Source organism: Benincasa hispida, chromosome 8, assembly GCF_027475165.1.
Source record: "Benincasa hispida cultivar pf3 chromosome 8, pf3_genome.v1.1, whole genome shotgun sequence".
Lineage (NCBI taxonomy): Eukaryota > Viridiplantae > Streptophyta > Magnoliopsida > Cucurbitales > Cucurbitaceae > Benincasa > Benincasa hispida.
This window is the reverse complement of record NC_143485.1, coordinates 34934919-34957031: the sequence shown is the minus strand read 5'-3', so window position 1 is coordinate 34957031 and position 22113 is coordinate 34934919. Positions and strand designations below refer to the sequence as shown.

Below are 22113 nucleotides of genomic sequence, written 5' to 3'. Positions count from 1 at the left end.
CATACTGTTGATTGGTTATATCCAATGGATACAGAAATATATTTATAGTGCGAAGAGTGCAGCTGTCGGTCTTTAATAGAGTGTTCGACAATTAACGGATGGTGGATAATGTAATTAAAGAGTTTAATTAATTATTCACGTACCGTTGGAGCTTCAAGCTATAGGTCAATAAGGTTCCCTTGGTAGCTCAAAAGGATTTAGTTGAGAATCAGTTTTTGGGTTAATTTGAATTGTTCAAATTAATAAGAGGGAATTTATTTATTTATGATATAATTAAATTGATTCAATTATATATGATACATTATAGTTTAATTGGAGAAATAAATATTTGAATGTGATTCTTCCGGGTTCGAGTCCCGAGCAACCCATATTACTGATTTAATATAAATATAATTTATATTAAATGCCATAAAATAGAGAAAAAGAACTATAGTTTATATTGTATATGATGCAATAAAATTATAGGTTATAAATATAATATGATAAGTTGGTTATCATATTTATTTATATGATTTATTATTTTGGATAATTAATCATTTTTTCTCTTTAATCACCATAGTGGGTGGTTAATTGGTTTTTTTTTTTTTTTTTTTTTGTGGCAAAATGGAATAAAAGATTTTATTATTCTTTTCTTCCAAAGTAGTCTACACGACAACTAAGTGATCTATACAACAGACACAGAGTCTATATGATAGACTGAGAGACTAAACAATTGAACTAGAAACTATACAATAGTCTTCTTCCTCAATCATCTTCCTCCTCCAAACTCTCAAACTTCCTCCTAACCAAAATAGTCAGAGCCTACAACTCCTGGGTTCTCATCCCGAGTATATCGAGGAATCCAAGTGGTTGTGTCTTGTTTTGGTTCGTGAGATTCTTGAAGAAAGTCTTCAAGGTTGTTGTGTTCGAGTTTTATTGTTGTTCGAAGTGTTCGTGACTGTTCGAGGGTTGTACGAGAAGAAGTGTTCTTCAAAGGTATAATTACTTGAACCTTATTTTTAGTTTAAAAGCATGTTGTAATTTTAATTAGAATGCATAAACTGTATGTTTTACTGTAAACTTGTGTTTTCAATCGAAATGGGATTTGGACGATCCGCTTCTGCTCATGGATCTCTCGTAAACGAGTTCCATCACTCTACTGACCCGAGTGGGGTTCGGTCATAGTTGGACTATAATTTATTGTTCATCAGAGAGATTAGTGATACTTAAGAAGTTAAATGTAACTACAGGGACAAAGCGGTAATTTTGGCCTAGTTGTACTTACGAGCAATTTGTGAAGGGTCATCACGCTGTTGACTGGTTATATCCAGTGTACACAAAAATATATCTATAGTACGAAGAGTGCAGTTGTCGGTCTTTAGTAGAGTGCCTGACAGTTAATGGATGTTGAATAGTATAATTAAAGGTGTTTAATTAATTATTCAAGTACCATTGGAGTTTCGAGCTACAGGTCCACGAGGTTCCCTCTATAACTTAATAGGGATTAAATGAGAATCAAATTTTAGATTGATTTGAATTGTTCAAATTAATTGAGGAAATTAATTATATATGATATAATTAATTTAATTTAATTATATATGATACATTATAATATAAAGTTTATTTGAGAGGAAATAAATTTTTTAATATGATTCACATATTAATTATGTGAACTGGATTCATATAATTAAATTTAGTATAAATGAGATTTATATTAAATATCGTACATTAATGAGAGAATAAAAAACTATTGGTTATATTGTATTTGATACAATATTAAACTATAGGTTATACGTTATATTTGATATAACATATAGTTTAATATTTATATTATATATTAAAGTGGTTATCATATAAATATATATTATTTGTTTTATTTAAAATAATTCTTTTTAACTAATTTACTTTTTGAAAAGTAATTTTGGGAAGGAGTTGACTCCCTCCCCCTTTTCTCTCTCTACAACATACGTGAGTGGGAAGGTACAGTTTTTTTGGTTTTGTCATCTTCTTCTCCTAAGAGTTTTACAGAAAACTCTATGTGTGAAAGGAGTGAGGAGATTACTTTGAGAAAAGTTATCAGGATCTCACAACCCTTTGTCTCAATTTCCCTCTCTTCTAAAATATTAAGAGTCCACGACTCTTTGGATTCTCATCCTAGAGAATACAAAGGAATCCGTCGTGGTAGTGCCAAATTAAGGATTCAAATTCGTTGCATTTTTTGAGAAGAAAAATCATACGAGAAGATTAGATCTTTAAAGATTAGCATTCTTCCCATCTCTTTTCTCTTTTTCTTATTAGCATGCTATAAAATTTAATTCAAATACATAATGTTTTTGTTCTATTTCTGTAACAATTGAAATTTGGGACCGATCACCGCTTCCGATCTGAACCTTAACCGGTTCCTTCAAATCAAACATATTCACACAAAAGAAAGAAAAGATGGTAAAGATAGTCTACAAAACAAATGTCTTGACGAATACAAAGAAAGTTCAATGACATCTCCAACATCTCCAAACAACATCTCCAAAACAGTAGTTTGCCTACAATTACATTAATTAGAGGATATTATTATATATATCAACAATAAATATAAGAAGATTTATAAGACATAGTGAGTGAATACAAAAAAGGTCATGTCAACAAAGTCCAAAGAGAAACTCATAATCTGAGAAGGAAGTTAACAAAAGTCAAATTGACACATCGATCTGCTCCATGCTTTTAAATTGTCTAGGTTATATAGATATCTCCCATTACCAACTATATGACCTCAAAGTCACCACCTAAAATCAAATCGTTGGGGAAGATACAAATCTTCAACAAAGGTATTTATTGCTTCCAAGCAAAAAGGTGAGGAAGAAAGAGCCTACAATAACATCAACGACTAGATAGCTAAATCTTCCCAAAGAACATGACTGCATAAAGAGCTAATTTGAGAGAGGTTCAACAACAGTGGTTCGATTACAGTAACAACAACCAAAGCACAACACATCGACGAGCTCAACTTATGACAAATACAGTTATCAAATTACACACATGATACCATAGATCATGGGTCCAACGTCATTCCCAATTATAAGGTTGAGGTAATATTACAACTTTATAAGAAAAACATCCATTTATTTAATTTACAAAACTCTTCATGTGGAAATTAATTAATTTATTTAAATACTTACTTTTTGTTCTTGAAAAGGAATCAATTCATTTATTACCAAAGTCTTAACACTTATGTCCATACAATTACAATGAATTATCAAAAGTTAATTGAAAACAATTTCCTAATTAAGTGAAATTTATGGTACTAAACATCCATTAAGATAGATATGGAACGCAACACCAATGACATAAAATATATATATGCTAAAAATTAAAAAGAAAATGAGGCGAACGACTTAATTCCTAACCTCATATTTTAGGACACTTGAGACCCAAACCGAGTAAGAAACAATTTTAAGATATAGAGAATGGGAAGGATCGTGAAATTTGAGTTTGGAGCGAAATTACTCGAGTGAAGAAATAAAAAATTGGCAACTAAAAGCATGAAAAAAAACATCAAAATTATGAAAACAACAACAAAATTAATTCATAACTTGACTAGTTTCATCATTTTCCAACATTTTAAACAAATTACAACCTACTCAAGGTCGTTTCCTTCAATATAAAAGTGTAAAGTCAAAGTTTAACTCATCAAAATGGTTTCCAATGGACAGACGACCAGCTGCCTTCAAGATTAAAGGACAAACGGATGATGGACGACGCACGATGAACAACGAATGACGGACGACCGAGAAACAGATGGACGTCGGACGAACAACTGGCTTCGATTTGGGGGTTTCTCGATCGTTTGTGTGCTAGGATTAGAAGAAGGAATAAATTAGTAGATTTGAAATGGGGGTTTGATTTAGGGTTTTAAAATGGAACTCTCGACAGGCCATCGTAACCATCGGGAGTTCTTACACAGCTCCTGACAACTTATTTAAATCGTGTGGAGTTTGGCCCGTCCGAATTGGCTTTCTGTTCCTATCTCCCAACAGGCATGATGAGGCATCAGGAGTTCGGTCGAACTCTCGACGAATTATTTAATTCGTGGGAGGTGCGGTTCGTCTAGATTGGCCTTCGTTACTATCTCCCGAGGGGCATGGTGACGCATTGGATGATATATTTCCCGATGGTGACGCATTGGTGACGCATTGGCCTTCGTTAACAATTGTCGACGAGTCACATACTGCATCGAGAGTTATTGAGCACTCTCGATAGCACCCTTACGTAGTTGGGAGAGATGTTCTCTCCCGACGATATATTTCCCGATGGTTGTTTTAGGCGCCAGGAGTCTTTTTCTTCTTGTAGTGTCATTCAAAATTGAAACCGTAAATTTTTTTAGTATGACTAAGGGTGTGTTTGGGAATGTTTTGGCATGACCAAAATCATTTTTCCTTTATCAAAATCATTTTTCTACATAAACTTGATATTTGGCAACCACACAAAATTGATTTTTATAAAATCTAAAATCATTAAAAATTGATTTGTGATGTATCACTTGATTGATGATTTTGTGGGAGGTGATTCTCGGGGAATCACCCCATAGTCAAACCTTTTTTTTTTTTGGTCTGAAATTGCAAAAAGAAAGATTCTTTTTTGTTTTATTTTAAGGTATTTTCTTTTTTAAAAAACTTCTGGGAATATAGTTCCCATACATTAGAAAAACCATATTCAGACATATAGTTCAAATATAGCCTGAATTTTAATTCATTTTTCCCCCAAGTTCTTTACGTTTATTATAAAATTACTAAAATTAAATATTTATTAAAAAATTACTAAAAATAAATATTTATTATAAAATAAAAGTTGAAATATGAAATACCAAATCACTTCTAGAACCAAACATGATAATTCAAAATCACTGTTATATATTTAAAAATCACTTTAAAAAGTTTGGAACCAACATATGTTTGATTGTTTAAAAATCAATTATTCCAAAATCTCTTTTTCTAAAACCACTACCCTAACAATCAATTCCAAACACGCCCTAAATTATTTAATACCCTAATCATCTAAAAATACAAGTGATCTCATCATTTTATTTAAGAGTATACAGAATTTTAATAGTAGGAATAAAAGTAAATATTTTTTAAAAATTCAGGGACTATAATAAATGTTTTAAAAAATTTAAAGACTAAAATAGAAGAAGCTTCCAAATTTATGGACTGAGAGTACGGTTGAACAATGGTAAAATCGACTTATTTCACGAACAACTCCCAAGTTTTATTTCCTCTGAATATTCTTAATGATTCGGTTCAAGATTTGACCTTTTTTTTTTTTTTTTTTTTTTTGGTACAATTGGTTCAAGATTTGACTTCATAATGCACAATTCAAACTTTTCCACCAAATAAATAAATACATATTTCAAACTTAAACTAACTTTTTAAAGTTTGTTAGCAGAATCCCAACCTGCTCAGCGGCAACAACTATTTGCATATATATATATATATATATATATATATAAACAATTTTTTTAAAAGAATATATACACAATTTAAAAATAATTTATTTAAAGATGATTGAATCCTTAATCAAATTTAAAAAATAAAAATAATTTTTTAAAAGTTAAGGTCCTATTTGATAATCATTTTGTTTTTTTTTTGTTTTTGTTTTTAAAAATTAAGTTGTACACTACTTTCTCATCCAAATTTCTTGTTTTGTTATCTATTTTTCACTAATGGTTTAAAAAACTAAGCTAAATTTTGAGAACTAAAAAAACGGCTTTCAAAAAGTTGTTTTTATTTTGGAATTTGGCTAAAAATTCAATTATTTTACTTAAGATACAAATCATTGTAATAAATGTGGATGAAATAGATTTAATTTTCAAAAACAAAAATAAAAAACCACGTGGTTACCAAATGGGTTTTTTTTTTCTTTCAAATTTTTGCTTATTTTTTAAGTCATTGGTGACAGGTAGATAACCAATGAAGAAATTTAGAAGTGAAAATACTATCTATAGACTTAATTTTATAAAACCAAAAACCAAAAACTACTACTTTTATCTATTAGTTTCAAAGTTGTGTTGACTATATTTTAAAAGTGTTTTTAAAACCAGTAAAATTTTGAAAACTAAAAAAAGTAATATTAAAAGTTTTATGTTTTACTTTTTGAATTTGGCTAAAAACGATACAGATCATTGTAAAACAGTGAGAGAAAACAAGTTTAATTTTTAAAAATAAAAAACAAAAAATGAAATTATTATCATGGACCTATTTATTTGGAAACGTATTTTTAAAATAATAATATTTCTTTACAGTATATATATATATATAACTCATTTCCATTCCTTAAAAATTGTTAATTTTAAAAAATTAAAAACAAAAACCAACTTCCATATTTTAAATTTTATGCTTGTTTTATCTCAAATTTATTATCATGATTTTCTTTCTTTGTTTCTTTCTTTGTTTCTTTTTTTTTATTTTAAGCAACCGTTGAATTATTAGTTAAAATCTAAAAACAAAGATAAGTTTTCAAAAATTAATTTACTTTTTAATTTTCAAAATTTTACTTTAGTTTTAGAAAACATCGATGGAAACCGACAATATAACATAGTATAATATAGAAGAGATGAAAATAGGGTTTAAAAACTTAATTTTCAAAGATCCAAAAATAGGAAACAAAATAGTTTGATTATCAAATGAAACTCAAATCATTATTTAATAAGATTTTAATTTTTTTAGAAAAAAAAGTTTGACTTGTTTTTTCACAATTTATTTATAATTATGTTCATCCTTTTAGAATTCTTAACTAAATTCAAATAAGTTTTTAAAAATTAATTTTCTAGTTTTCAAAATCGACACAAATTTGAAGATCATCAAATATTAGAATACAAAACAAAGAAATTAATTAAAAATTAAAATTAAATGATCATGAAAATGACAAATAAATTCTTATTTTGAACGTTGTTGTAAGTCTAAATTTGTACCTCCTTGATTGGATCATCTTCATATTTTATTTGAATTAGAATATTATATTTTATATTAGAAAAGGCATATTATGTGTGATGCATAGTTCATTAAATATATTTGCCGGGGATGAAAGAGGATTTTATTAAATATATTTGTCGCAAAAAGAGCTTAATGTGTAGGCATAATTATAAATTTAAAATATGATCAAATGGCATTGCTTCAAATCTTACCCAAACCATTAGCTTATCTCAAAATGCTTTGCCAAATCTACAAAAGTGTAGCTGCTAAATGTCACGATCCAACTCCTAACAATTGCTTCCAAATTGGATATTTTATATCTATTCAATATCATTTTTTTAAAAAAATAAATAAACAAATCCTTATTTTATTATGTAAGGTAAACCTACGTTAAACTTGTAGTACCAATCTCTAAGTCCGATTTTTTTTTAACCTACATAATTATGAGAAAAAAAAACATAGATGTCATTTATTGAGTTGAAAACTACTCATTATATTTTAGTTATTGAGGATAAAAACATATTCAATTTATATATTTTTTTAAAATTATATTGGTCAAGTTAATGGAGAATAACTATATCGATTTAAATACTAAATTTTTATATAAGTAAATCATTTTGTAACTCTTTGTTCACAAATTTATAACTATTTTCACTTAATTCTACTAAAAATCATTTCAATAAAATTATTGTTCTTCTAAAATTCCACCAAATTAACGAAAAAAGTCATCACTTAAATTGAAAAATATGAGAAGATGAAAAGTCATTCAAACTCACTACTATTTATTTGATTACAACATTTTTTTTTTCTAAAATTATATTGATTTACGCACTTAGTAAAGTCTCGTGCACGTGTAAAAGCCATGTGTTAACACTTTAAAGTAACTAAATTTTAGCAAATGACTACTCAAATTGATTCTTCACTTATAAAATTTAGAGTTTTAAGTGATATAGAAAACTATCTTGAAATAGAACATAAATTAATTTTTAGTGTCTTCATTTTTTTTAAAAAAAAAAAAAAAAACAAAACCATTCACTTTATATACTCAAACATACTTATTTACCCAAGAAATAAAAATTGAACTCATTAAATTGAAATTACATGGTGTAATACTGAATAGATGATAGATTTGAATTTTGTTTTAAAGAAAAAGAACTAGGGAACACATTTTTAAAAATAGTATCAATAAAGCATCGTTTCGTAATCATTTTGTTTTTTATTTTTTATTTTTAAAAATTAAACCTATTTCCTTCATATTTATCGATATCTTTCTTGAATACAATAGTTGAATTCTCAACAAAATTCCAAGAATAAAAGTTACTTTTTTTAATCTTTAAAATTTGGCTTGTTTTTTAAATCAATGGTAAAAAGTAGATAATAAAGGAAGAAATTTGGAGGCGAAAGTACGATTTATATGTTTAATTTTTTTAAAAAAAGAAAAAAAATAAAATGGTTATGAAACGAGGCATAAACTTTGGAGGAAGTATTTTCATTTTAAATATAAAGTTAATATGTACACCGACTTTATTTATGAACATCGTCGGTGGGTAAAGTAAAAGTTGATGTCTTGGTGAATAGTATCACATCATCAATAATATAAAGGGTTAGGGTTTGAGGATAATCATAGTAATATATTATGTAATAGCCACAAGCTAAAGAGTGGGTCAAGGTGGCCAATGCACGAAATTCAAACAATTATGCTTTTCTCACGCTCACTCAGACCCCACTTTTGCACTCCATTCTTGATTTTAGGTGTACTTTAGTTTTGAGAGTCTTTCTAAGGTTGAATTTTTTGTTATCTAGAACCTCAAATTATCTAGCATGAATTATAAGCATACTAATCAAACTTTTAGGTTAGTGTTACATAGATTCTTAAATTTTCAAAAAGAATTTAATGGGTTTGAGCTTTCTATATATATTGTGTATAATTTGTTTCGGGACTTTAAAACGTGTAGGATAAGTATATGAATGTTTGATTTTGTATCCATAAGTTCTCAGATTCTCAATTTCGTGTTTGATAGGACATTGAGCTATTCAATAGTTCTTATAATTCATGAACTTATTGGATATAAATTGATAGTTTGATGATTTACGGAACAAAAAGCTCAATTTGTGTATGGTATATTTGCTATTTATTTTATGCAAATGTTGAATATGTCGTAGATTTATTAGATATAAAATTAAAAGTTTAGAGATTTATTAAATACAAATATAAAAGTTTATAGACCAAGTTTGATTTTGATTCGTCTACAGGTTGTTCAATTAAAATTTTCAATTATTGCCTCTTAAAAAGTGACTAGGTTTTATTAAACATTTAACACGATTTTTTATACAATTGAGAGGGAGCTTGAGTCCTCGAACCTATGCTTATCTGCTGGTGGTTGATTATTATTCCAGAACGAAACCAAACATCATAAAAAAGAAAAATCATACACAAATAAATTAAATTGTCAAATGAATTAAACAATTTAAATATAAAATTAATGTAAAAGGATTATCATTTGGAAAAATAGTAAAAAGTAGAATTCTTTTGAATTATAATAAAAACACATGAGTGTCGCTTGAGTTTTCTGAAATCCTAAAATACCCTCATTATCCCTTTTAATTGTAGTGGAATTAATTCGACATTTTTATTAATGAGACTGTAATTAATTGCTCAACTATATATTCCAACAGACTTTCAACGTCAACTGAGATCATCATTTTAAGGGGATAATTTGTCATAAATTTCACGATTTAATAGTTGTTTTGAATTTTCGAAGCAGATTTAATACTTGTTTTGAATTTTCAAAATATCATATTATATTAATTATCCTAACTTATATTTGTTATTTTTATTATACTTCCTATTAATCTTAATCAAGATCCACAGGTTTTAAAATATTTTGAACGTTATATTTATTATCCTTTTGTTTCAAACATGAAATATTAGAATACAACACCTTTTGTTTCAAACATCAAATATTAGAATAAACACGTAGCCCTAGGTTTTTTCATCCTCTATGCTGAATGCTTTCTTGTTATGGTTGTTCAACGATTAAGAGTTTGTTCAATGGTAAGTGAGAGGAAAATAACCACTATCATGACTTTCGATTTATTGAAGTTTCCGTTGCTTCGAACACATCTATTTCAATTTTCATCTTTTTTTACTGATTCTATTTTTTGTTCTCAATCGGCAACAAATCTACTTTGGAGGCTTGACTTAATCAATCAAATCCACTAGCGCATAGATGAAGGCTCGACTTAATCAAGCACCGACCAAAAGTTCAAGTTGCAAAGTCTCTTTCTTTCCAAGGTGATTCCTATCGAGACATTGTGAAAAGGTAGGCCCAACATATGAACGGTGTTGGTATTAACATTGCCTTGGGGTCTTAAACCCACCTTGACAGATTCGATCAAGGAAGGGTGTCATAGAATATTATTTGTTTTTCTTATGTTCATGAGATCTCCACCATTGACATCAACACCACATCATAATTAGTTGGTAATTTCAATGGAAGATTTTAAATTGAGATTTTTTCATACTCCAATCTAAATGAATTTTTTTCTTCATAAATACAATTATTTAGATAAAAATTTTATCAGTCCAGCTGATATTTTGGGTCTAGAACAATAAAAAAACATTGTTACAGAATTTTAGGTAAGTTCAAAACCAATTTAGATGGCTTGGTTAATTTGTTTTCAATTGTAGTGTATTTTTAAGTTTAATATATTTGTTGGTGGTAGTTTGGAGACTAATTACCGTGTATTTGTGGTCAGTAAATATCTTAGCGGAAGTATGGTCAAAAAACTTTCAAAAGACCTTTTAGGACTACAAAACCCTTATCCAAATTACAGTATAACTAATTTTTTCTTTTGCACGTTTCTTTTATCATACATCTCCATTTTCTCCTAAAATATCTCCACTGTCTTAAATCATCAAATCATATTGTTATTTTTTTTTTCAAATATCAAAACTAAACCAAAATTTTTAAATATCATTTTATTTATTTATTTAGATTTTTTAATCTTTTTCAACTTATTTTATGTTTTTGTATTTTTATTTTTTTTAATTAGTTTAAAAATTTTATACAATTAAATATCATATTTTTTAATTAGTTTGAAAAATTTAGAGCGAAGAGTGACAGAATTAATCACATTTAAAGTAGTAGGGTGGAGGAAATTATGTTTGCAATAGTTGATTCATAGATAGTGATTCTATTCACGACAACATTATTGTTAGGAGTTGAGGTCGGTGACGAAGCTTGTGTCAAAGGAGTTGAGATTGAAGAAGATGGAACTAGAGTGACCACTAGTGGCTCCGAAGGAATAATAAATGAAATCAGCGGAGAAGGAGTTGAAGTCGAAGCTGGTAAAGTATTGGTGGAAGGAAAGGGAGTCACACCCAATAGAGCAAGGGATGAAGACAAAATTAAGTTAGAGGTGTCACCACGGTTGGTGGAGGAACTGATTTTGAAGAGGAAAATGATGACAACTTGATTGGAGTAGAGGTCGGTGTCCATGCGGTGCTCAGAACATTGCCAACCAATAGTTTTGTTTTATGAATATTTCTTAATAAGTTAATTGTAATCTCATTTATATAACTGTGGGTAGTTTAGACTTTTTAAAATTCGTTTATTGATTTTAAAATTGAAATGTTGATTTGCTATTTTTACATATGAAAAATCAAGATGATTCTTCTTGTTAGCCCAAAAATATTCCATATTAAAATTGTTAAAAAATAACCGACGCTCTTCACGCACGAGAAAAAACTTGAGCCCATAAATCACGACCCACGGCCCACGGCTCACGGCCCAATTCGATTCAAAGCCCAAGAGTTTCAGCTTCTCTAACGATCAGCTTGTTCCGACGCGTCTAATTGGCGCGTGATCGATAACTACAGATGAACGGACTTCAGTAAGGCCTTTCCTTGGCGCCAAAGCATCTGCAGAACCATCGTGGCCTCGTCGCCGTTTTTCCTCACATCAACAATGGCTTTTTCAATCGGTCGAGTCTCGGTGCTTCTGTTTTTTCCGATTCGATTGTCCTCAGCCTTTGTTCTGTCTTGGACTTGCGATTATATGTTGTGTTCCTGATTCAGAAATCTATTCGTTTGTTAGGTTCATCAGCTGAAAGTTTGTTGATGCACGATTGTTCTAGAGATGATGGACACTGCACATCGTAGGAAAGTTCAGAGAGGAGAGGACGCTCAAAGGTATAGTAAGCACTCTACGATGTATAATCTGATTATTTTTAGGTCTTCTTTTTTGGAGTTTCGTCTACTTAGTTTTGGTTTATTGATTGAAATCGACAATTTGAAGGATTTCTGTCGCTTTCTGTCTATAGGTTGTTGATCATTGAGTATTGGAGGTGTTAATGCATTGTCGACGGTTGATCAGTGAAGTAACTCTTGTGTAGTTACTGTAGATGATTTCACTTTCTTGGATTGTAGCTTGATTAAGATTTCTTGAATTTTTTTTTTCGTATTCTGGAACTGTGGGAAAATGCTTGTAGCTGAAAAAGTAAAAATAGAAGAACCTTTGAGCTGAATTGATTCTATCATCTTTATAACAAGATTGATTGATTCTTGGAGGTACAGCAACTCTGCTAGTGTTGATTTCCTTTTCAGTTAATAACACTTGTAGTTATGATCATTTGCTGTTTGTGATTAGTTTCCCTTTATCTTTGTCAATTCACGTTGATAATCTCAGTTTGAGATTAAATTATTGTGGGTGATGCAATATGCTCTTCTTCTTCTAAATCAGTACCGTGACCAAAATCATTAAGGAGTGGCTTGTAGGACGATTGATGTTGCAAGAGGTGCATAGCATCTTCTGATTCAGTCCCATTTTCATTTTGTATTACAAAGAAAGAAAGTATACGGGATTAGTTCTCTTCTTTTCTTTCTTCTTTTGTTTGTGTGTGCAGTGTTGTAATTTGCTAAATTATCATACAGCTAGTCTTTTTTTTTTCTCCCTCTGTACTGTCAGTTTTTCTTCCTGTCTGGGTTTATGAGTTCTCACATTTTCCGTCTCTTCCCTCTGAACTTTTTAATTTCCATTTTCATGTATCACTTTTACTCTGTTGTAAAAGCTAGCAGCTGTATTTAACCATCCACAAACTCCACATCTTGCTATCGATGAGCATCTATTTCCCCAAAAAAGTATCTAAATAGACTAAAATGGCTTTTAAGCCTTGTTTTTAATCTCATTGGTGTTTATCTTTAACTTCCCAAGATAGTTTCTATGTCGAGGAGGTTTAGGGTGAGACTGGGCTATTGAGAAACTGGCTTGTTTTATGATATAGTTAACTACGTCATCATGAATCTACAGGACGGAAGATATAATATACTGATGTTAGCTCCTTGAGTTCCTTAGTTGCTTCTATTCAAAGTACTATTATTATTATCCTCTTACCATTAATACTTACACTCCCCGCCCCGCCCCCCCAAAAAGCTCATGCTTCTCTGATTGGTGCACAGTTTTTATCGTCAGAATCTAATGAAGTTTGTAACAGGGGAAACAAAAGAACAATGCCCTTCATCTCTTTATGCTATACCATAAACCTATTCTGTTTAACATGTATGTGTTTGGTTTAAGTTTATCCCCCTATCTTTTGTGTTAACTACGAAGAGACATGAGCACCAATCATCTTATTAAAAAATTGACAATCAAAGATAAATAGAAAACATAAACATTAGAAAATCAACATAGAGATTTACGTGGTTCACTAACAGTGTGTTAGCTACGTCTACGGACATGGGGAGAGAGCAGTTTATTATTAGAGAGAAATCATCAGTTCGAGAGCACCTCTAGAATAAAAAGTTTATATAGTGCGCTCCTTTAAATCTTAAATAACATAAATAGGATAAATACGAATATAACTTAAGTTTCGAGAGTGTTACCCCTGAACTTCCACCAAGGTGCATAGCCCCTAGACTTCAACTCGCTGACCAGGTAGTGAGACCCCATACTTGATCGTTTAGAGCGCTAGATAATAGTTTCAAGGAATTCCAACACACCAGTTACATTTGTGCATTGCTTCTAGTAATACTAGTTGGATCTCTATCTCAAAGAGTGGTATTTCCTGGCCCATGTCCGTAGATACTGTTGATCTCCTATTTCTGTTACTTTGGAAAAGGTAAAGTTATTTGGTAGAACACTCAGCAAGATAATTTTATGGAATACTTGCCTTAAAAAAACTGGAGAAACTTTGAAAACTAGCGTGCGGAATGTCACTTTGTAATTTGCTTGTGCTTTTCTCTTGTATAATTTTCTCACTATTTTTCTTTCTTAATACTAATTCGAGGCCTTTTTTGTGACCTATGTAGGCTTCAGGTTATGCGTGGAGAGTGTTTTTGAAAGAACATTTTTCTATGGTTTAATCATTATTGTTGTTGTAACTTGTAAGTACTTCAATGAAGAGGACCTAACAATAATTTTTGGTACTTTTTATTTCATCAAGAGTATTTTTAAATGAGTGATATCTTTTGAATTTTCTTTAGAAGGATACATTTAAGGTAGCAAAAATGTGATTTAAGCGAGTGAAAGTGTGAATAGGGAACAGAGAGATTTCCTTAGAGAATATTGGTAAATCACTTGGAGAGAAACTAGTAATGGGTGTTTTATCCAGCGAACATCTTCATCTAAATGTGAGACTTGCTTTATGATTAGATGGTTGGCTTTGGCTACTACATTCGGGAAGTTTATGCAGCATTTGGACAGTACCATTTCGAACCTATGGTAATATTTTTTCATTGTGTATAACCATTTTGTCATTACCTGTCTATGATCTCCGTGCAGATCCATCCATTCAAGCTTAGCAGGCGTTTTACTACTCTCTTAGGATCCTCATCTTTTCAATGTAAATACCGCCAAAACCTTCGAAAAGAAGTCAAATTTTAAAAACAAATATATTTTATATAAAAATTACATGGGAATTGTTTGGAAACTATTTTCAAGATGTTTTTTTGTTTGTAAGAATCAATATTTATAAAAACGTGCTTGGATGACTACTTTTTTAAAAGTAATTTTCTTTTATTGTTGTATTCTCTTCTCTCAAGTAATCTCTTTTTTATTTTTTAAAAAAGGTGAAGTAATTCTTTTCAAAATTACAAAACATGTGAATAGTGTTTTGATACTATTAATCATAACTCATTCCATCAAAACTCTTCTTAGATTATGTTTAAAATGAAAAATCGAAAACCGTTCTTAGACAATTTTCCAGAGTAGTCTAATGAAACTACCGCCATAATTTTTAGAAACCATTCAATTACTGTTTTTGTTTTTTGAATATTCTCCAACAGGGTTCTCTGAGAGTGAAGTGGAGCAATGCAGTATTGCAGTTGTGTGGACCGAGAGGAAGAAGTATTGCCTGAGCAGCAGAGAATGTTTGCAGGAGGGCACATGCAATAATAATCTGTGGAGCCCTGCTTCTAGTACTAGAAAGCCAGAGCTTGATCAAAATTTAGAGAGTTAACTAAAGGAGTTTAACAGAGTATGCAAACACTTGGAAATAACTGTACGAAATCAGTTCTCATTTCCTGGTCTTGTACGTTTCCCTCCTGACATGTTTTGTATCAAACCATTATTGTATATTAATATATAATCTCTTGCCTTTTCTACTCCCTGACTCGGTTCTTTTTTCTTTAACACAGTCCATCTGCTCTTGATTTGTGGATTTCTGATCATGCGCTGATCAAGCTTGAGTTACGTCCTCCAGTTGAGATCCAACTACATCATTACAATGAGTTCATCATCGCTCGGTCAAAGAAATAAAAAAGAGTATGGGAGTTTACTTTCTTGTTTTTGTCTCTTTCCGTTGAGTGGATTTTATCTTTTAGCTCCCCAGCTTTATCAAGACATGAGTGCAAGTAGTTAGAATAGATAACCTCACTACCTGCATTTCTAACGAGATTTTGAACCATACAGATCAGTAATGGAGTCAAAATGCCATAATGCAGTTAAAGGCGACTAAGATTTAGTTTATGTTTAGGAGGTCAAATCATATAACGGCTAATATTCTTTTTAAAAAATTTGAAGTTTCCCTCTTCCTTCATCCTTGTGGCTCATTAAACTAGGAGGATGTCAGTTACAGAAGTTGGTAGAATGTATACTCCACAACCAGCAAAGGCCATGAGATTTTTCAGTAACTCTCAGATAAGCCTTACGTTATCTCTTATGATACTTTGCATCTTCATAAGACACAGCTCAGAATTATTCAGAGGTTGCATTTTCCGACCAATGTTCATTGTGAACAGTGTTGTCTCCACTCTTTTGTAGGGTCTCGATCCTCGGCTCCCATAATTTTACTGGTTTGAGATTTGGGTCAAAATGTGAAAGGGTCAGTCAATTAAAATCCCTACCAATCCCTTCTCTCTACCCGCAAGAAAGTGAAAGAACACTCACTTTGTCTCCTCAGATTCCTTTCTTTTCCATTTTTATGTGTCTCTCTCTCTCTCTCTCTCTCTCTTCATATTTCGTATGTCAGCTGGTGGGTCAGTGTGTGTTTCTTTTGTCAGGATTCTCTTGCGCTGCCTAGAAAATAAAGAATTTTGAGTACTGCCCCCACATACCAAATTAAAGAGAAGAGCGCAGAATCTCTATCATTCTTTTATATTCTCTCACTCAGTCTCTTCTCAAATATTTTTAAGGAACTTTCCTGCTCTCTTCCTTTGCTTTTCATATGAAGACGGTCATGGATTCCTCCACCTCCAGAAGACACTTCCACTGGACCCAGAAGGTAGGGAGTGAAGAAGAAGACGATCAATGTCCACTACCAACTCTCAAACCCTCCTCCGAAGCCGTCGAACTGGAAGAGGTGAAGAAAAAAAACAGAGTTGTCGTCTCTCCAGAGCCGCAGCCGCAGTCGCAGCCACCGCATCCCGCAGCCCAACCACAAAGAAGGAAGATGCCGGCCGTTGCAGTTGCGCGTTGGCGTTCGGTTCTCACAGTTTTTGCCAAAAATCGGTCGAGCCTTTCACCGGGTCTGGGTTCTCGGGTCATTGGAACCCTTTTCGGTTCTCGGCGTGGCCATGTGCACTTTGCATTTCAAAGAGACCCCAACTCGGAACCTGCCTTTTTAGTAGAGCTTGCGACGCCTATTAGTGGCTTGGTAAAAGAAATGGCGTCTGGGTTGGTCCGGATTGCGCTGGAATGTGATAAAGAGAAAGAAGGGGGGGAAAAGAAAGCAGTGAGACTTCTAGAACAGCCTCTTTGGAGGACATTTTGCAATGGGAAGAAGAGTGGTTTTGCTACAAGGAAGGATTGTGGGGCCAAAGAGATGAAAATCCTCAAGGCCGTGGAGCCAATTTCGATGGGTGCAGGTGTTCTGCCAGGAAACTATGAAGGGGAAACCGAATCCGCTGGAGCTGAGTCGCCTGAATCCGAAGCTTGTTCTGATAATGAAATCATGTACATGAGAGCCAAATTTGAGAGAATTGTGGGCTCTAGAGATTCCGAAGCTTTCTACATGATGAACCCAGATAGCAATGGAACTCCTGAACTCAGTATCTATCTTCTTAGAGTCTAATTAAGCTGCAGCCATGAAAGCTCTGGGTCTTGCTCATTTGAAAAGAATTTAGTCAAGCCTTGATGGAGCCTAGCTACATTTCTCCATAACCTTACTTTTGTTTTAATTTTCCTTTTTGTTTCTGATCTTTTGGGAAAATGGTTAGTGGGTTTATTGTATTTTGTTAGAGTAGGTGGGTGGGTGGGTGGGGGGGGGTGGGGGGGGGGGGGGGGGGGGGGGGGCAATACATTATAACGTGATGGGAGGAGGGGCCATGAAGGTGTATATGTATAGTTTTTTGTTCAGTCCTTTATATTTGATAAGACAAGGTGGGTGTTGCAATCAAATGATTGTCTTTTGCATTTTGGTTAAATCTTTCTTGTTTGCCAATAACAGAGACTCCCCAATCAACAACATATTACAGGGGCAAAAGAAAGAGGGATTTAAATCACTGCTATTACTTATTGCAGGCAAGTGCTTTTACTATTTGTTTCCACTCTTGCTCTCTTTCCAAAAATGACATCCATAATCTTTCTATACTTGCATCGTCTTCTTTAATCATGTCATGTGGATCTAACATAATTTACGTTGTTCTCTAAACTAACCATAGTGGAGATGCTTTATGCCCTGGTGAATTTTAGTCAATATCTTGCCTTACTTTTATGTGCTTATGAGATATTGAACCATTGGACCGTTGAGCAGAATGATATTTATAGCCAAACTCTCGTGTGTTAAGACATATTTCATTCTCTCTTTTGGTTGATAGATGAAGATAAGAGAGATGATTTTATTTGGATAGAGATGCATTTTTGAAAGCTCATAAACTCGGTCATACTTTGATTAGAGAGTAAAGTTGAAAGAAAACCGAAGAAGGAAAAGAGATTATTCTTGCTGTTGCCTTCTTTTTCAGAATGGTGGGGATGCTCTAGGGTAAGGATGTCCCCCCCACCCACAGCCTTTCCTCAATAAATTCACCAACGATCATTAGTTATGTGTCTTCTTCCTTTCAATTTTCCCTGTGAGGTTTCAATCATCTAGCAACTTATGTCCACAAAATTTCAGCATTTGATCTATTGGATAATAGACTAAGATATATTCCAATCATTACTTTTTTTGTTTCACAAATCTGTGTGGAAAATTAGTCCCAATATGTTTTAAAATAAAGGCAGATCATAGAAGTCGTCAAAAGGGCAAAGAATTATCCTAAGGAATTGCAACAACTCGCATCCCTGACACCACTGTTGAGCTTTCCTCCTTTTGTTGACTGCTTTTTACTATCCTTCAAAGTACTCAAGTCTCTACATTCACATCTCTTAAGTTTCTGACTTGATTCTTTTCTCATAGTTTTGGGATTATCACTTCATCATAATTTCATAGACCGATTTTCAATATTTACCGCAAAAGATCAAAATGGGACAAAATTTCAAGAACTCAAGAATCTAATGAATGAACACGGGGAAAGCTTTGGTTCTATTTATAGACATAGAGTATGGAATAACAACATGAATCGCCAAAGATGGTTCTAGGTGAAAGAAAAGGATCCCAATTCACATGGATGATTTGGCTAGTGGGCTTGATGTAGCCACTTTGTAGTGGCCTCTTTTTCTCTTCCCGATTTCATGGTTTTCATAATCTCTCTTTGCCCATATCTAAAGAAAGAGGGAGAATGTGATATTTTGAAAAGAGCCATGATTAAATGCAATTTAAGCATCTTTTTTAAGATATTAAAAAATAATATTAATTTAATATTTTAAAAAAACTGGCAGGTTACAATTTTTCTTTGGGATTGGACTGCACAAACATATGTACAGTTTAACTAGCATCTAAGTTTTTTTTTTTTTTTTTTTATCCAAAAAAGTGTGGTTTACAGCATGGGAAAAAAAGTGAACAAAAAGAAAGTAATAAAATGCATAAGATTATCTCTAACAAAAAACACTGTTCCTCCTCTCTCCCCCTTGGTGGATCTAATCAATCATTCTTCAAAAGAATGGTGGCTACCCCTGCTTCATTATACCATCATTGCGCCAATTAATATGGACTTTTCACCTTATTTTGTATCCCCACCAAAAAAAAAAGAAAAAAAAAGCCCTTCTTAATTCTGATGGCCCTTTAGGCTTATTGATTGTTTCATACAGTTTCATATCAAATGTTGTTAATCTGTCTCTCTCAGCCGCTATCCCTACTCGTTACTAATAGTTATAGGAAAAAATAAAAATAGTTAAATTCAGATTAAACTATCAACCTTTAAGATGATAATTTGATATAAAAAAATGTGGAGAGATTGCCAAAGAAAGATTAGTTGAATGAGAGCGCATTTGTGTGGATTTGGATGGTGATATAAATTGCCATGTCTGTTTAAAGTGTCACACTGTGATGAAGACTTGCATCTAGTCCGGTTAGATGTTTCCCAATTTGCCCAAACAATGCCCCGCATGCTTTATGAGTGTTGCAATCCACATATCTAATCCACAAAATTTTGTTTGTATGTTAAATTATCACTTGTCTTTGTATTTTGAGACTGTCTATTTTAGATTATATACATACATATATATTTGTTGAAATATCTTAAATCTGTTATCTGATGCTCTGAATGATCGAGTACGATGTATCGCTGGTGATGACGCGAGTCAAGGTCCAAGAGTGACGCTCCTTATTGGGAGCTGGGGGCAACACCTACAAAACTTAAGTTGTATATGCATTATATGTTATTTACATTTTGGGTATAGGGTTCAGACAGGTGTTCATATATAAAATTTTTTAGTCTATTGGATCTATATTGTCTGGTATTTCTTTCTACTAATAAAATTGTTCTCCCTATGCTCATAGACGTCAGTAACATACTATTAGTGAGCCACATAACGTCTGTTAATCTTTTCTGTTTACATTTTCTTACTTCTTTTGCTTGTTGATTTTGTTTATATCTTAACATTTTTAAATATCTATATTTAGTCGTATTTTTAGTAACTTTTAAAATTAGTTTCTAGATCTAGTTCGTAGTTTAAATTTTATGAAAAAAAAAAAAAGATAAAAGTTTATAATTAACCTTTTCGCTATGAATTTTGAAAATATATTAAAATTGTGTTATCTTTTATGAAACCTAACAATATTATTTTGCCAATTTTGATGATGATGATGATGATGAAAATAATAACAATAATAAGGAAAATTTTCACAGATAGAAAAAATGTCAAACTATTTACAGAAATAGTAAAAAAAATACTGATAGACTTCTATCAACGTCTATCACATAGTATCAATGATAGACTTCTATCAATTTCTATCACTAACACTGATAGACTTTTATCATTCTCTATCAAAGAAGATTAAATTTTGTTTTTTTGCATAAATAATTTCCCTTATTTTTCTACTTTTGAAAATCCCCATAACCACGACGATGGCGACCACAACGACGACGACAACAACTACTACTATTATTATTTCAAGCTAAACAATAAGGATTAATTTTAAGATTTATTAAAAATATGGAGTAAAGAAAATGGAAGATCGAAACTTGACCAAATTTTAACATTAAACAACTGATCTTTAGGGTTGTGTTGTTTTTTGTTTTCCATGCTTGAATTTAAGCAACAATGTGTAATTAGGATTATAGCTAAATGCTAATGTTACAATGCTTAGAGAGTCTTTTGTATGGATGGCTTTCTACCGAGTGCCTTTATGGTTATGATCCACCCTCCACGATGTTATGAATTATAACCTTTTACTTATGTCAGAGGACATTTTCAACCTTTCCAATGAACTCGCGCTTGGGATGTTATCTCCAACCTGATGCCTTTTTCAAAGCCCGAACCTAATGCTATCATAATTGACAAAGAAATTATATATCGGATTGGGGATGAACTCACCAATCTGATTGCTTTTCTGAAGCGCCAAGCCGATTTTAAATCTACAACTTGATGAATAAAATCCAAAATTCAGATGACAGTACCTGTGACATTGCAACACTGGTGAACGCCTTAGCTCGACGAATAATCCATTTTCTTGACCCGATAATAAACAAAAAGCCCAATATTCAAATTTCTTAATCAGAATGAAAAAAAGTATAATCCAAATCAAATAAAGTATGTATATTACCTCTATCTTCGTTGGTCACTACTTAGATTACTTGATAATGGTTGGTTGCATGTTGCCCGATTATGTCCTGGATTTCCATACCTAGTGCACGCTTGGGTTGGACGGTGTTCTCTGGCGGATAGATTTCGGTTGACACGTGGCTTACCGACACTAGTTACAATTTTCGATGGTAGGATAACACATTTTACGTAGCCCATGGTTTTCTCCACTCAGAAGAATGTCCAACTGGGAATGTTGGTTCTCCATATGCTAGGATTAGGAATTCCACAATATAAAATTGATTGCAAAGTATGTAAGGGTTAATGATCCTTGACCTTGCAGCAACTATTACATGTGAGCATGAAATCTAAGTAGTCGAATTGTTTGTATGTGCACTTACGAGTGTTTAAGTTGACGACACCATCCAAGTGACCATCCTTCACGATGAACATATGAAAGTCAATCGGGCTTACTTGGTACCGCTTACCACTCTCAAATTCCTTAGCCACCATTTTCGTATACTCCGAATATAAGGACGCACATGTGGACCATTAGGTTCTGCGCTCGAAAAACCATTCTTGGAGCTTCTTCCTAATAAATTCCAGCAACGATA

At 32.1% G+C, this 22113-nt stretch overlaps 1 protein-coding gene across 1 annotated transcript; it reads left to right on the top strand.

The window, feature by feature from the left end:
- Positions 1-14255: 14255 nt before the first annotated feature.
- Positions 14256-17539, top strand: LOC120084200 (protein MIZU-KUSSEI 1-like). The gene is made up of 5 exons (XM_039040093.2): positions 14256-14325; positions 14594-14662; positions 15226-15470; positions 15577-15703; positions 16611-17539. The coding sequence occupies exon 5, from the start codon at positions 16617-16619 to the stop codon at positions 17448-17450; it is 834 nt and encodes a 277-aa protein (XP_038896021.1). The 5' UTR covers positions 14256-14325; positions 14594-14662; positions 15226-15470; positions 15577-15703; positions 16611-16616; the 3' UTR covers positions 17451-17539.
- Positions 17540-22113: the final 4574 nt, after the last annotated feature.

Bases quoted from the DNA above. Each gene is read 5' to 3' on its own strand.
- LOC120084200 (XM_039040093.2), top strand. From the start codon at position 16,617: ATGGATTCCTCCACCTCCAGAAGACACTTCCACTGGACCCAGAAGGTA.